Source organism: Halichoerus grypus, chromosome 4 (assembly GCF_964656455.1).
Source record: "Halichoerus grypus chromosome 4, mHalGry1.hap1.1, whole genome shotgun sequence".
Lineage (NCBI taxonomy): Eukaryota > Metazoa > Chordata > Mammalia > Carnivora > Phocidae > Halichoerus > Halichoerus grypus.
Window position 1 is genome coordinate 157441339 of NC_135715.1, and position 12082 is coordinate 157453420.

General features: G+C 38.2%; 1 protein-coding gene across 3 annotated transcripts in view; it reads left to right on the forward strand.

Annotated features, from left to right (window-relative positions):
• The window catches only part of PLCL1 (phospholipase C like 1 (inactive)), a 336573-nt gene that overhangs the window by 274048 nt on the left and 50443 nt on the right, over positions 1-12082 (forward strand). For all 3 annotated transcript variants that reach the window (XM_078071152.1, XM_078071154.1, XM_078071153.1), the window contains exons 4-5: positions 7169-7244; positions 9337-9446. In XM_078071152.1, the coding sequence (XP_077927278.1) occupies positions 7169-7244; positions 9337-9446 (186 nt within the window). The remainder of the gene's footprint in view (positions 1-7168; positions 7245-9336; positions 9447-12082) is intronic.

The window sequence follows — 12082 nt, forward strand, 5'->3', positions numbered from 1 at the left end:
TTTTTCTCTTATAAAATGGGGTTGTCTATGATAGGTTTCTAAATATAAAGTTCTGTGGTTCTAGGAATTTTGATATAATCAGGAGAAAATTGGAATCTATGGAAGATTTAGGAATCATGGTATGACAAAAGTTCATCTTTTCAGTACCATTCAATAGTTACATTGACTCTGCAATGATCCTAGGCAATTGTTAAATTCCCTATTGAGAAGAGCTGGAAGGACAGTTTATTCACACAGGTTGGACACTTTAATCTATCGCTGATTAAAAGCATTACTGCCCCCTTCAGTAAAATTTTTATTTTAAATAAATGATTTTGATCTTAACTGACAACTTTAAACACCCCTGTTCAGGACACATCTAATGCTTAAAGTAATGCTAATCTTTATCTAAGTAAGACCTCTATTCTTTTAGATTCAAAGCCATAGTAAGGTAATAAGATCCATTAGGAGATATTCATGTGACAGAACCAAAGAAAAGCTCTTTGTATTACTATGACAAGCAAAGGCAACTGGGAACAGAGGCTGAGACATCAGATATGTAAATCCAGGATACTCCTGATTCTATCAATCAAGTCAGCCTAGCTTTGGCTGGCTAAGTAGACTGACTACCCAGCTGGGGGATTTTATGAGGACATGATTCTCACCTTCTCTCCTTGGCTTTTGCACTTTATATTTCATTTATGTCAGGATCTGTAGAGACCTAGGAAGGAGATTAAACTCAAATCAACCGTTTTTCCTTCCTTACAACCTAGATAAGCCTAGGGGGAGAGGTTGAAATTGTTGATTTAAATGTGGTTGGGAATTATTGGTGTATTTTGGCCATCTATCTTGTTTTCTCTACAACTACTAATAATTGAAAGTTGACTGCAGAAAATAGAATAAAATTATTGTTCTAAGTACATTGGAAGCTGTTACCATAGAGAAGATGATCAAAAGCTCTCATGAGAAAAGTCCATTTGAGCAGTGACTTTAAGTTAATGATGAGTATTTTAGAGTAATAGTTACGAATGTTATTACTAAAGGATTTCAGGTTATCCTCTAAGGAATCTCATAGGGATGCTCTTCTATGTTGAAGATTGAATCACCCTTGACTATCTCTTTACAAAGTGATCTATTACACAAGGGGAAAAACAAATTTCTTACTATGGGGTTAACAAACATTTACTTGGAGGATTTTGAAGAGAACTTGAATCATAGGGTTTGTTGAATGTTTTGGTCCTGAATTTAATTTACCTTAAATAATTAATAAAGTTTATTTATTTTAAATACATTTATATATTTGAGAGAGAGACAGATAGACAGAGCAAACAGGGGAGGGGAAGAGGGAGAGAAACTCAAGCAGAGTCCCTGCTGAGCGTGGAGCCAGACTTGGGCTCGATCCCATTACTTTGAGATCATGACCTGAGCCAAAACCAAGAGTCAGATGCTCAACCAACTGAGGCATCCAGGTGCCCCAGTAATAAAGTTTAAAAATTCATTTTATTTTCTGATACTTGAGTATATAGGTATAATCCTCTTAAAAGCTTTGTGTTCATTTGAAAGGGAACTCAGAATATCTAAGATTATAGAAAAATGGAGAAGTCTAGAAAAAAGACTAGAGATAAAAAGAGAAATAAGAGTTCCAAAAGACAGGGGTGCCTGGGTGGCATAGTCAGTTAAGTGTCTGACTCTCGGTCTCCATGCTCAGCATGAAGTCTGCTTAAAGACTCTCTGTCCCTCTCCCTCTGCCTCTTCTCCCCACTCTTTCTCTCAAATAAATAAATAAATCTTAAAAAAAAACTAGTTCCAAAAGACAATTATAGGTTTGAGAAGTGATCAATAATAAATAAAATACTGTGCTGTGGATAATTGATATGTAGAAGAAATAAATATTACACAGTAAAATAGGGAAAAAGTGATTGTATAAATGAATTGATGAATATGTGAATATAAAGGTAAATAAGTCCCTGATATGCTGGAATTACAATTTACTAGGGAAGTGAAGGGTGGGAGATAACATAAGTAAATAATTAATTGTAACTTGAAATAGAAAATAAGAAATTTTGTAAACAGACTAGAAAAATAGAATGTTCTTGGAATTTGGAGGTGAGAGGGAGAAGGAAAGGGAAATTGGGACACCAGTGGAAGAGAAGGCACTGAAATGAGCTTTGAGGCTGGTAGGATTTTGGCCAGGGGAGATGGCTTAAGAAGACTTACCTAAGAGTAAGACATGTGTAGAAGGAGGAAAAAGAGGGTGTGTTTGGAGAAGCGTGATTCACACAGGGACCTAGAAGACTTGAGAAGCCATAGGGGGAAAGGCTGCTGAGGCAAATGGGAAGACTTGAATTCTGGGTTAGAAAAATTTTACTTCATTCAATAGGCAAAGGAGAAAATGACAAAGCCAGGAAGTAACTAGTGCTATGTTTTTGGAAGATGATTCTGGAAGTGGTATTTAGAAGGAGTAAGGTGGGAAGAGCCAGAACCTGCCAGTAGCTGAGCAGGGATTCGAAGCCACCTCTGATTGCCTCCAAGGGAGCTTTGTGAGCATTTGAAGAAAATAGAGATATTTCTTTTTTTTTTTTTTTTTTTTGGCAAGAGTCGGGGTGGGAATGGGAGAATGAAATGGAGGAGAACATATTTTTAAAGGTAACATTTGAGATGCAATTAGAATTTGAAAGATGGTCCAGAGAGTGGGAATAAAGGCTTAAACCAGGAGTGTTGTGATTAAAGAAGGAAACAAAGGGATAAAATTGGCAAGTTAGGCAAGACTTGGTGACTGACAAAATGTGGGAGCTCACCTTCTGGATGCAGTGAGGCAAAGAGAATGTTGGAGATCTGAACCTGGATGTCTGGATGAGACAGAATGCTGGAAATTACATGTACAGGTATCTGGTACCTTATTTGTTCTCTGCAGATAGCAAAGGGGGTGATTAAAGGAGTAAATGAGGGGTTTGGTTATAAAAGTATGGGTAAGCATTAGAGAAGCAACAGTGGGTGGTGAGTACCCCAGGAATAGCAACAGTGGAAAAGGAGAAGGGGAGGGAGCCATTCCTGGCACTCCGTCATATCTATACCTGGCAGAGAGGGGCCACTTGACAGGAGCTCTGGTCTTGTAGAGAGGAAGCTATGGGGCCATTGTCCAGCAGGGAGGGAATGGTCAAGGGAGTAACCACCCTAAGCCCTCTCTCCTCCTGCCTCCCGCCCATGATCCCTTGCTGATGGATCCCTTTGGCCAATCCCAACAGAAGTCAGCTTGATGTTGCCAGTCAGCAAGGGAGCCTGCTTGATGTTGCGCACAGAGACCAAACTTCCCTGCATAGAGCATGGCAGAGAGTGGATCTGGAAGGGTGAATAGAGAGGACCCAGCATGGGCAACTCCTTAGTAAAAATTTGAGAATGTATTCATTCATAAATGATATAAACTTAATAACATACCAGCTTATACGATATAAAACAAATCAAGAATAGAAATTAGCATTGGATTTTAAAAGTTTTACTTACAAATAATAAAAATAAATCTTTTTGCTCTTCCAATGTGGTTGAATACGTTGATCTGATCCCGCTCTCATTGTTTTCACGTGTCTGTGTTGCTGAGGAGGAAATCATGGTATGAGTAGAATGAGGAGCTGCTCTGCCATCTTCACGTTTTTGCTTGTGCTTGGGTAATCTTCATTTTCTTCTCAGGAATCCATATTGGGAAAGTGTAGTTCATTTAGGACAAGATTATATAATGGTACTACTCTAATACAGGCATATGTAAGTTGGAATATTCTGGAAGAAACTAATACATGAGTGCTGCTGTTAGCCCTTCTTCCACGTGAAATTCCCTTCTTCCTTGTCTTACCTTACTTACTGCATTAGAGACATATGATCTTGATTTGGCAAGGGGGGGCAGGGTCAATCTGTAAAGCTTTATTTCCTTTCTAGTTTTACAGATAAAATAAACCTGAATAAAAGTCCTCATTCTTTCTTCTCATACTGCAAAGGGTTATCTTGTGCTCCCTGCTCCAGAGTGCACATACCTCCCTACTTTGGAAACCACTGCTGTAGACCATTGGAAGTATGAATCTGGAATTTAGGAGAGAGGCCAGGGTTGGGGACATTGGCTTTGAAATGATCTGCATGAGTACAATATTTCATTGCTCTAGGAATGGATGAAATTACTAAGAGGAGAGATAATGTCAAAGGAAAGAATGGAGAGCTGAGACCAGGCAGCTCAAAGAATTCCTACATGTATGGATATAAAAAAGGAGAAAGAGGTAGTACAGGAGTCAGAGAAAGAGTGAAGCTGAAAAAGAAACAGGGTCCCAGAAATCAAGAAGGAGGGATGATCAGAGTTGTCAGCTGTTGAGTCAGGAGTGAATGAGGACAGAGGATGGACCAGGGTGTAGTTGATGATGAGGCCAAGATTAAACTTTGAAGGTCTTAATGGAGTCTTGCTTGAGTCAAAGCAATGAGTGCGGGCTGATTTTTTAAGGGAGGATTAATGGCCAGTAGAATATTTTGTTATTGTTTCTGTTTGCTTACTTTGAAGTAGGAGGTATATGGAGAAGGGAAAAAGCCAGGACAGAGGTGGAGATTTTGGATAAAAAAAGGAAAGGGTCATTGGGAATGGATTCCTGAGGGAGGCAGTGGAGGTCGGATTGACTGTCTTGGTGGAAGAGGCAGCCATAGCAAAGAGGACACTTCCTTCTCAGGTTATTACAAAGAGGCTATGGTGTTTCTGCATGAAGGAAATATATTCTTTTTATGCTCAACACTGAGGAGATACTTAGTAAAATACCGCAAAGAAAACTGGCCACAAATCAATAGATAAAAGAGTTTGTTTTTTTTTAATCAAAGAATATGTTCTCTACTGAGAGCAAAACCAAGAGAAGTGAGTGTTAAGATGTCAGTCAAGATATTATCAAAGGAAATTATCAATCCTATTACTTTTTTGAGTTTTTCTTAAAAAGGACAAATTTGAATCTGGTTGAAATGGATTGATTATGGGCATGCCCTCATGTTTTTCTTGACAGGCTGGGCCAGGTGACTTTGAAAATGCTATATTTCAGGCTCAAAGATTGCATGTGTGTGAAGACATGCATTCTCTCAAGGAGTATGACCAGGCCAGACAAAATCAGAGGGGTGCTATTTTTTCAGGAAAGTAAATGGATGCCAGGTAACTGGGGTTTTAATTCCAGTTCAATCATTAATTAGTTCTATTTTTAGACAAGAATCTTAACTCCTCTAAGTCTTCACTTCTTTTCTTTTTTTCTTTTCTCCTTCCTTTCCCTTCCCTTCCCTTCTGTTCCCTTCCCTTCTCTCTCTCTCTCTCTCTCTCTTTCTTTCTTTCCTTCTTTCTTCCTTCCTTCTTACAAAACTAAGGGGCTGGTCATGATACCTAAGATTCTTTTGGTCTTAAAATTAAATGGTTCTAAAAATGTATATTATATTACCTATTTTGCTTATGGTAAAGTCACAAAATGTGTCCATTATTTATGAATGTCTCCCTTGCTTGAGTTTCATAAAAACATTTTGTCTACTACTTAACTATTGCAACATCTGATAACTTTTGAAATTATGATAAAACTCAATTGATGTTGCATGCATGGATGCTAAGCTTAGAAAAGACTAAATCAGATGGGCCTTATATTAAATCTTTCTCTGCTTGTAAGTTTCATTGACTTGGAAGCTGCAGTAAGTCAGGCTACTGTTAGGCATTTAGTAAATTGTTATGCACTAACTTTCCATTTCCTCTTGGGAGTTGAAAGCATTAATGCAGTTAAAATATGTGACTCAGTCTAGACCTTCTTGGGTATCTACTTTAATGGTTTTGATGGTCAATTTAACCCTCCAAATAACTTACTTTAAGCTGCCACTTTAGGCAGAAAATATGAGTAATTCAATTTTGTTTGGTTGAATTAATTATCATATTTCATTCATAATCATCATATTTCTTTTGAGTAGACTTCCCTGCTAGACTCTGAGCTCCATGGAGATAGAAGTGTGTCTGTTTTGCTCCTTAATGCATCACATCCCTTGTACTTACTACAGTGCTTACATATAGTGTTTGCTCAGTAGATAATTATTAAATAAATGAATTATATAATTTTACCTATATAGAGTTGTTAGGCATTAAAAATTGTGATTCAATATTCTTTTCTATTTAAAAATTTGTAATTATAAACTACTTTATGTTTGTCAGTGATTGTACGAGATTACAATCTGTTCAACAGCATTTAATTATGAAAAATGTCTTACCCAACACTTTATGTCCACTTTGGATTCTGCCTTGAATTTCCTTCAGAATATTCAGACAGACAAAACATAGAATAGCCAGGTGAAATGGGACAGTACTTACTGAGAGTACAAGAGTGGCTGGAAATTCAAGAAGTGTTAGTTTGCCTAATGGTTGCCTTTCTTCAGTCACTTCTTCAAAAGGGTCCCAATCCCTTGTCATCCTGATCACAACTTCTATACCGATTATCTTCCCTCTTCTTCGAGTACAGATTTTTCTTTTCTCCATCTCTCCAACAGTTGTCTTATTTCCCCTATTTCATTTAGTATATTAATTATTTCTTGGACATTTTCTTTTCTACCCAAATGTAAAGGGCAGGGACAACCATTTCAGTGTTATTGCCTACAACCTCTGTTGAATTGGTGGCTCTGAAATCTGACCCATTCCTCATTCTTGCCAGTGGAGCTGGAGCCCTTTTAGAGGGAGAACCCGACCTCCACCATCTTTGGACCACCCAATTCCAAGCTGCTAACTTCATTGATGTGTTCAGTTGTCCTTTAGCTCACCACTAGGTGATTCCCTGTTCTGATTCTTGTTGCTGTTGTTCCAGTACCACCTGCCTTGATGTTGCAGTAACTTTTGGAGTGAGGGGGTGGAAAAGAGGTGTTCATGAATGTGATCTGGGACTTAAAGAATGTGTATACATTTATTTACTAGTTGTTTATTTGGCATCTATGGTGTGCCAAGCATGTTACATGACTGAAGTAATTATAAGGTAGGTGACTCTAGCTAGAGCTAGAGTGGATGGGGGTTGGAGCAGACATTATCCTTCCATATTCTGTTTCTTGTGCTTAAGGCCATGGTTCCCCATTACTGCCAGGATCAGGTGCATCTCTCTGTATGTTGTCCTTCCAATGGGACAGTTTAAGGACTTCTAACAATCACCTTTTTATGTTTATTTTGTGACAGATGATTCAAGAGAGCCGGTTTCTCATAGAAATGGCAGATACAGTCCAGGAAAAGATTGTGCAGTGTCAGAAAGCAGGTAATCCCCCTACTTTTGCCCCATTTTGTTTAGAAACTTAATGATAACTCTTGGTGGTTTTTAAAGTTTCTGCTTTTACTCTTAAAATTCAAATATTTTGTGCCATAGTTTAACTATACTTTTGAGTTTAAACTTAAGTCTTTGTTTAGTACAGAAGAAATCAAGGTGACAGTAGGTCGGTTGTATGTATATGGGAGGGTAGTGTCTGAAGATGTCTAGAGAGGTGAGGGGTTCTGAATCTACTTTTGTGGTTTGGAAGTCTGTCAAAACCCTTTACTACACATTATCCCTTAAGAACCACCTCATTTTGATAATTTCAGCCATAATCCTATTAATCTCCTAGGCTTTTGCCTCATGTATTAACCACTATTTTAGATTTGTTCTTTCTTTAAGGATGGGATGTGTCACATATCTGTGAGGGCACCGCTCTATTTATTTATATTCACCTTCATACACACCCTGTACTTTTATCTTTCTTGGATTTATATTTTCCTTGATCCCATGCATAATGATTATGATGAGGAAGATGACAATAATGACAATTGCTTGATATATTTGCATATGATATACTGTGCACACACACTGTTACTTAGTCCTTATGACAACTCTGCAAGTATTCAATTTATAGATGAGGCATCTGAGATTCTGAGAGATTGAGTGAATCATTCAAGATTCCATATTAACACAGGGAGGAGCTGACCTCTGAACCCAGACTAGACCTTAAAAATGGTGCTGTTCACTGACTGGTCCACAGGCTTAAATGTTTCTGTTGACAGAAAGCACAAAAATAATGCCAGTACTTATATAATGCTCTTTTATGCTGGATACTACTTTGAGAGCTTTATATGTATTGTCTCATTTAATCTTCAACCACAATCCCTTGAGGTAAACTCTGTTGTTATCACCATTTCACTAATGAGGAAACTGGATTGCAGAGAGTTTCAAGGTCTCGCTCATGCTTATGTAGCTAATAAGTAGTAGAGCCAGACTGTAAGCCCAACCCCACCATCATGCTCTTACCATGTGCTATATTTGTGATGTTAATACCAGAAAGGTTAACGTGGTTTTTAGCTGCATTAGTAAAAATAGAGTAACTAGAACAAGGAGGGTGGTGGTAAATCCCTACCCTGTGTGGGCTGCTTCAAGCCCACTTTGAATATGATATTCCTGGATGCAGGTCCCTACAAGCTCAACTCCAGGAAGCTGTGTGAGGCAGATACTCTGCCTGGATGTCATCTTTAAAGAAGAGACATTTATAGTAAAGCTGAAACATGCTAGAATGTTTAATCTGGAGGAGAAAAGGCTCTAGTGGACTTTACTGAGTGTCCTTCTTCAAATATTTAAAGGGCTGCACAGTGGAAAAGAGATTAGATTTAGCTGGTCTGGGTCTAGCTAGCACCAAGGAGTAAAGGTTCCAGGGAGAGAGACTTTGGCTTGATATCAGTCATAGCTTTCCAAAGATGGCATAAGCTGTCCAGAAGAAAATGTGATTCCCATCTCTGAGGATGGTGATATCTTTTATAGTAGTCAAGCTTGAGAAATGGTTGAGCTAAAAATAACTTTTAAGGCCATTACCAAATCTGCAGTATTTAGTTGTTTCCAGGAATGCTATTTATAAAACATCTTTTTATTTTGACTCAACATTTATTGATTAATGTTGTTATCCATATGGACTCCAGGGTCTACTGTCAAACCATATGGATAGTTTATAAGGAAAAGTAAAAGAGTGCAGCTATCACATATGGTTACCCGTCACACATTGTCACACATTACACCATTTCACATAAAAACCAGGTAGAAGATCAACAAGACACATATAACCTGTTGGAAGATTTTGGTTCTTAACCTCCTTCTTATGTCTTTATCTGGTGGCTCCTGGCTGTTTAAAATGTAATTTGGTCTAATGCATTGGTTATTGTTAGTTTGCCCCTAAGGATAGCCATTGGTGGGGATGAACAGAATAGGAAGGAACATTTGATTCAGGGTTTTCAAAATTATAAAGGAAAGAACAGGAATAGGAATTTTTTCGTAATAAATGCCCATTTTTCTGAAATTTATACTAAGAATTCTTATATGTTCTTTTTTGTCAAAGGGATGGAATTCCACGAGGAACTTCATAATCTAGGGGCAAAAGAAGGCTTAAAGGGAAGAAAACTCAACAAGGCAACTGAGAGCTTTGCTTGGAACATTACAGTATTGAAGGTAAATGAAATTCCCAGGTGCCCTCTTTGCCTTTATTTTTCTCCTGCTCCTCTCTCCAATGTGTAGAGAGGCATCAGTGGTTGAATGCAATGATTGGAATTTTTAAGTAATGTGTGGCCTAATCACCAGGTTTATGCTCAAAGTGTTGGGGAGATTGATATACTTTTTGCCATAATAGGGCAAATGAGGTTTGTGGTGGAGACAGAGGACAGCGTGACCTAATTCCACCACCCAGTGTTTTTACTTACATGAATGCTTCTGCTCAAGTCAATATAGCTGTTCTTGTTTGTGGAAAGAATAAAGCCAAATGTTGTGGGACAAGGATCCAGCACGAGTGATTTGGAAGAGCTTTAAACTACAAAATATCTCGAGCCATTTAGGATTATTTTATTTTAGGAACAGTCTCTATAAATACATTTATTTTTGCAAATAGCTTTGGAAGTCAGTTTCTTGAGATTATGATTTGCTCTTCTGAAAATTGATTTTAGGATTTTGAAATAAAGATGCCACTTTTCATATTTTCTTATGTGAAAGGAAAGATGATTTAGGCAGTTGGAATAATTTATTCCTGACAGTGTGGTGGGAAGAAAACAGCCACAAACAAAATTAATCATTGCTGAAGTTTAAAGAACACCTATTATGTGCCACATACTGTTTTACAAGCTTTATATAAATTAACATTTTAATACATACAACAACTCAATACTACTATTATTATTTTTTAAAGATTTTATTTGTTTGAGAGAGAGAGCACACACACAAACACACACACACACATGCACGAATTGGGGGAAGGGGCAAAGGGAGAGGGAGAAACAGACTCCCCACTGAGCAGGGAGCCCAATGCCAGCTCAATCCCAGGACCCTGGGATCGTGATCTGAGCCGAAGGCAGATGCTTAACCAGCTGAGCCACCCAGGTGCCCCCAATACAATTATTATTCTCATTTTACAGGTGAGAAAATGGAGACATTAAAAACGTAGGTGTATTACCCAAGACTACTCTGCTAGTAAATGATGGAGGTGGAGTTTGAACCCAGGCAGTCTGGCACCAAAGAGATATGTTGAACTTGCTCTGCTGAGAAATATGTTTGTGTGAAAGTGCTAGGTGAACTGAAAGATATATTACAAATGTTTATTAAAAATTCAGTTCACAAATATTTGTTAACCTCCCACCATGTACTGGGCTCTGTGCTAGGCATTGAGGATCCACAGAGAACAGGAGACGTACCGTCCTTGACCTCATGATTTAAAGTCTGAGGCCAGGGAGTGGGGTGGTGGAAAATAGGCATCATTTGCTTAATGAGCAGGGAGGAGCGTTAATATAAGGAGGAGCTTATTTTCTAATATTAGAGTACAACATGGCAGCATGCACGCCGATACAAATACTTCCTGGTCAGCAGATATTTATGTGGGCTTGTTAATGTGCCAATCACTGAGAAAGGTGCTATGGATACAAATATCAAAAGAGTAATACCTGAGTCTCGAGGACTAGTCTACAAAGGGACACAGACATATAACTAAAAATAGCCATCAGTTACTCAGTACTTAGTATGTGACAAGCTCTCATGGCTAAGTAGTTTATATACACTTCCCCTTTCTTCTTTGCAACATTGGGCTGACCTTGCAGCGACTCATGCTGACCCTGGTGTGACTGTCCCTATCTCATGGATGAGGAAATTGAGGCTTAGTGAGGTTTAAATTTCTATAAACTAAAATAGCTGTGAGGCTTTAGCCAAGGTATAGAATCCCTCTGAGGGCTGACAATCATATTAGGGTCACAATAATATTAATACCCAGGGTTTGGTGAGAATTAAATTTCTTGCCTTCAACTAGTAAGTGGCAAAGCTGAGATTTCAACTCATGCCCATGGTCCTCCTGCCTCCTGTAAAACTCAACCCATTTGACTGAGTCTAGTCAGTCTATGTCAAGGGGGCGATCACCTGATAGCTGTGAGGCTTTAGCCAAGGTATAGAATCCCTCTGAGGGCTGACAATCATATTAGGGTCACAATAATATTAATACCCAGGGTTTGGTGAGAATTAAATGAGGTAATACATACAAAATACCTAAATCACAGTGCATAAAACTAGACACTCTCTATATACACCCATATACGCCATTACTTTTGCCAGGTGAGGATGACCATTGGAGGAACAAGTTTGTTGTTGTTGTTTCTTATTTTACTTAATAAATTTTTAAGTTAGTTAATTTTTAAATTGAGATATAATTTCTTGTTTCTTTATTAACCTATGACTTAAGGCCATTCACTGTTTTCTGAGGTTGGTTTCTGTGTTGGTTTGGTTTAGTGACAGAGGCAAATTGCTAGATGGGGCTGAGCAAACGCTGTACATGACATTCTAAGACAGACCTTTTGAAACATGACCAGTATTCTATGATTATAGCTGCTGGTATTTCAGCTTGAGTGCTAGGAACTTAAATAAGAATAGTGAAATTTTCCAAACTTTTAATATTTCCTTTCCCTTATTGAATTTCGTGGGCTTGTTAATCAGGTGCTCTTTCCACAAGTGCTGAGCAAATGACCTTCTTGGAATTTGAATTTTTTTTTTTTTTTTTGAGAGATAGATAGAGAGAGAGGACGGGGCAGAATGAGAGGGAGAGAGAGAATCTGAAGCAG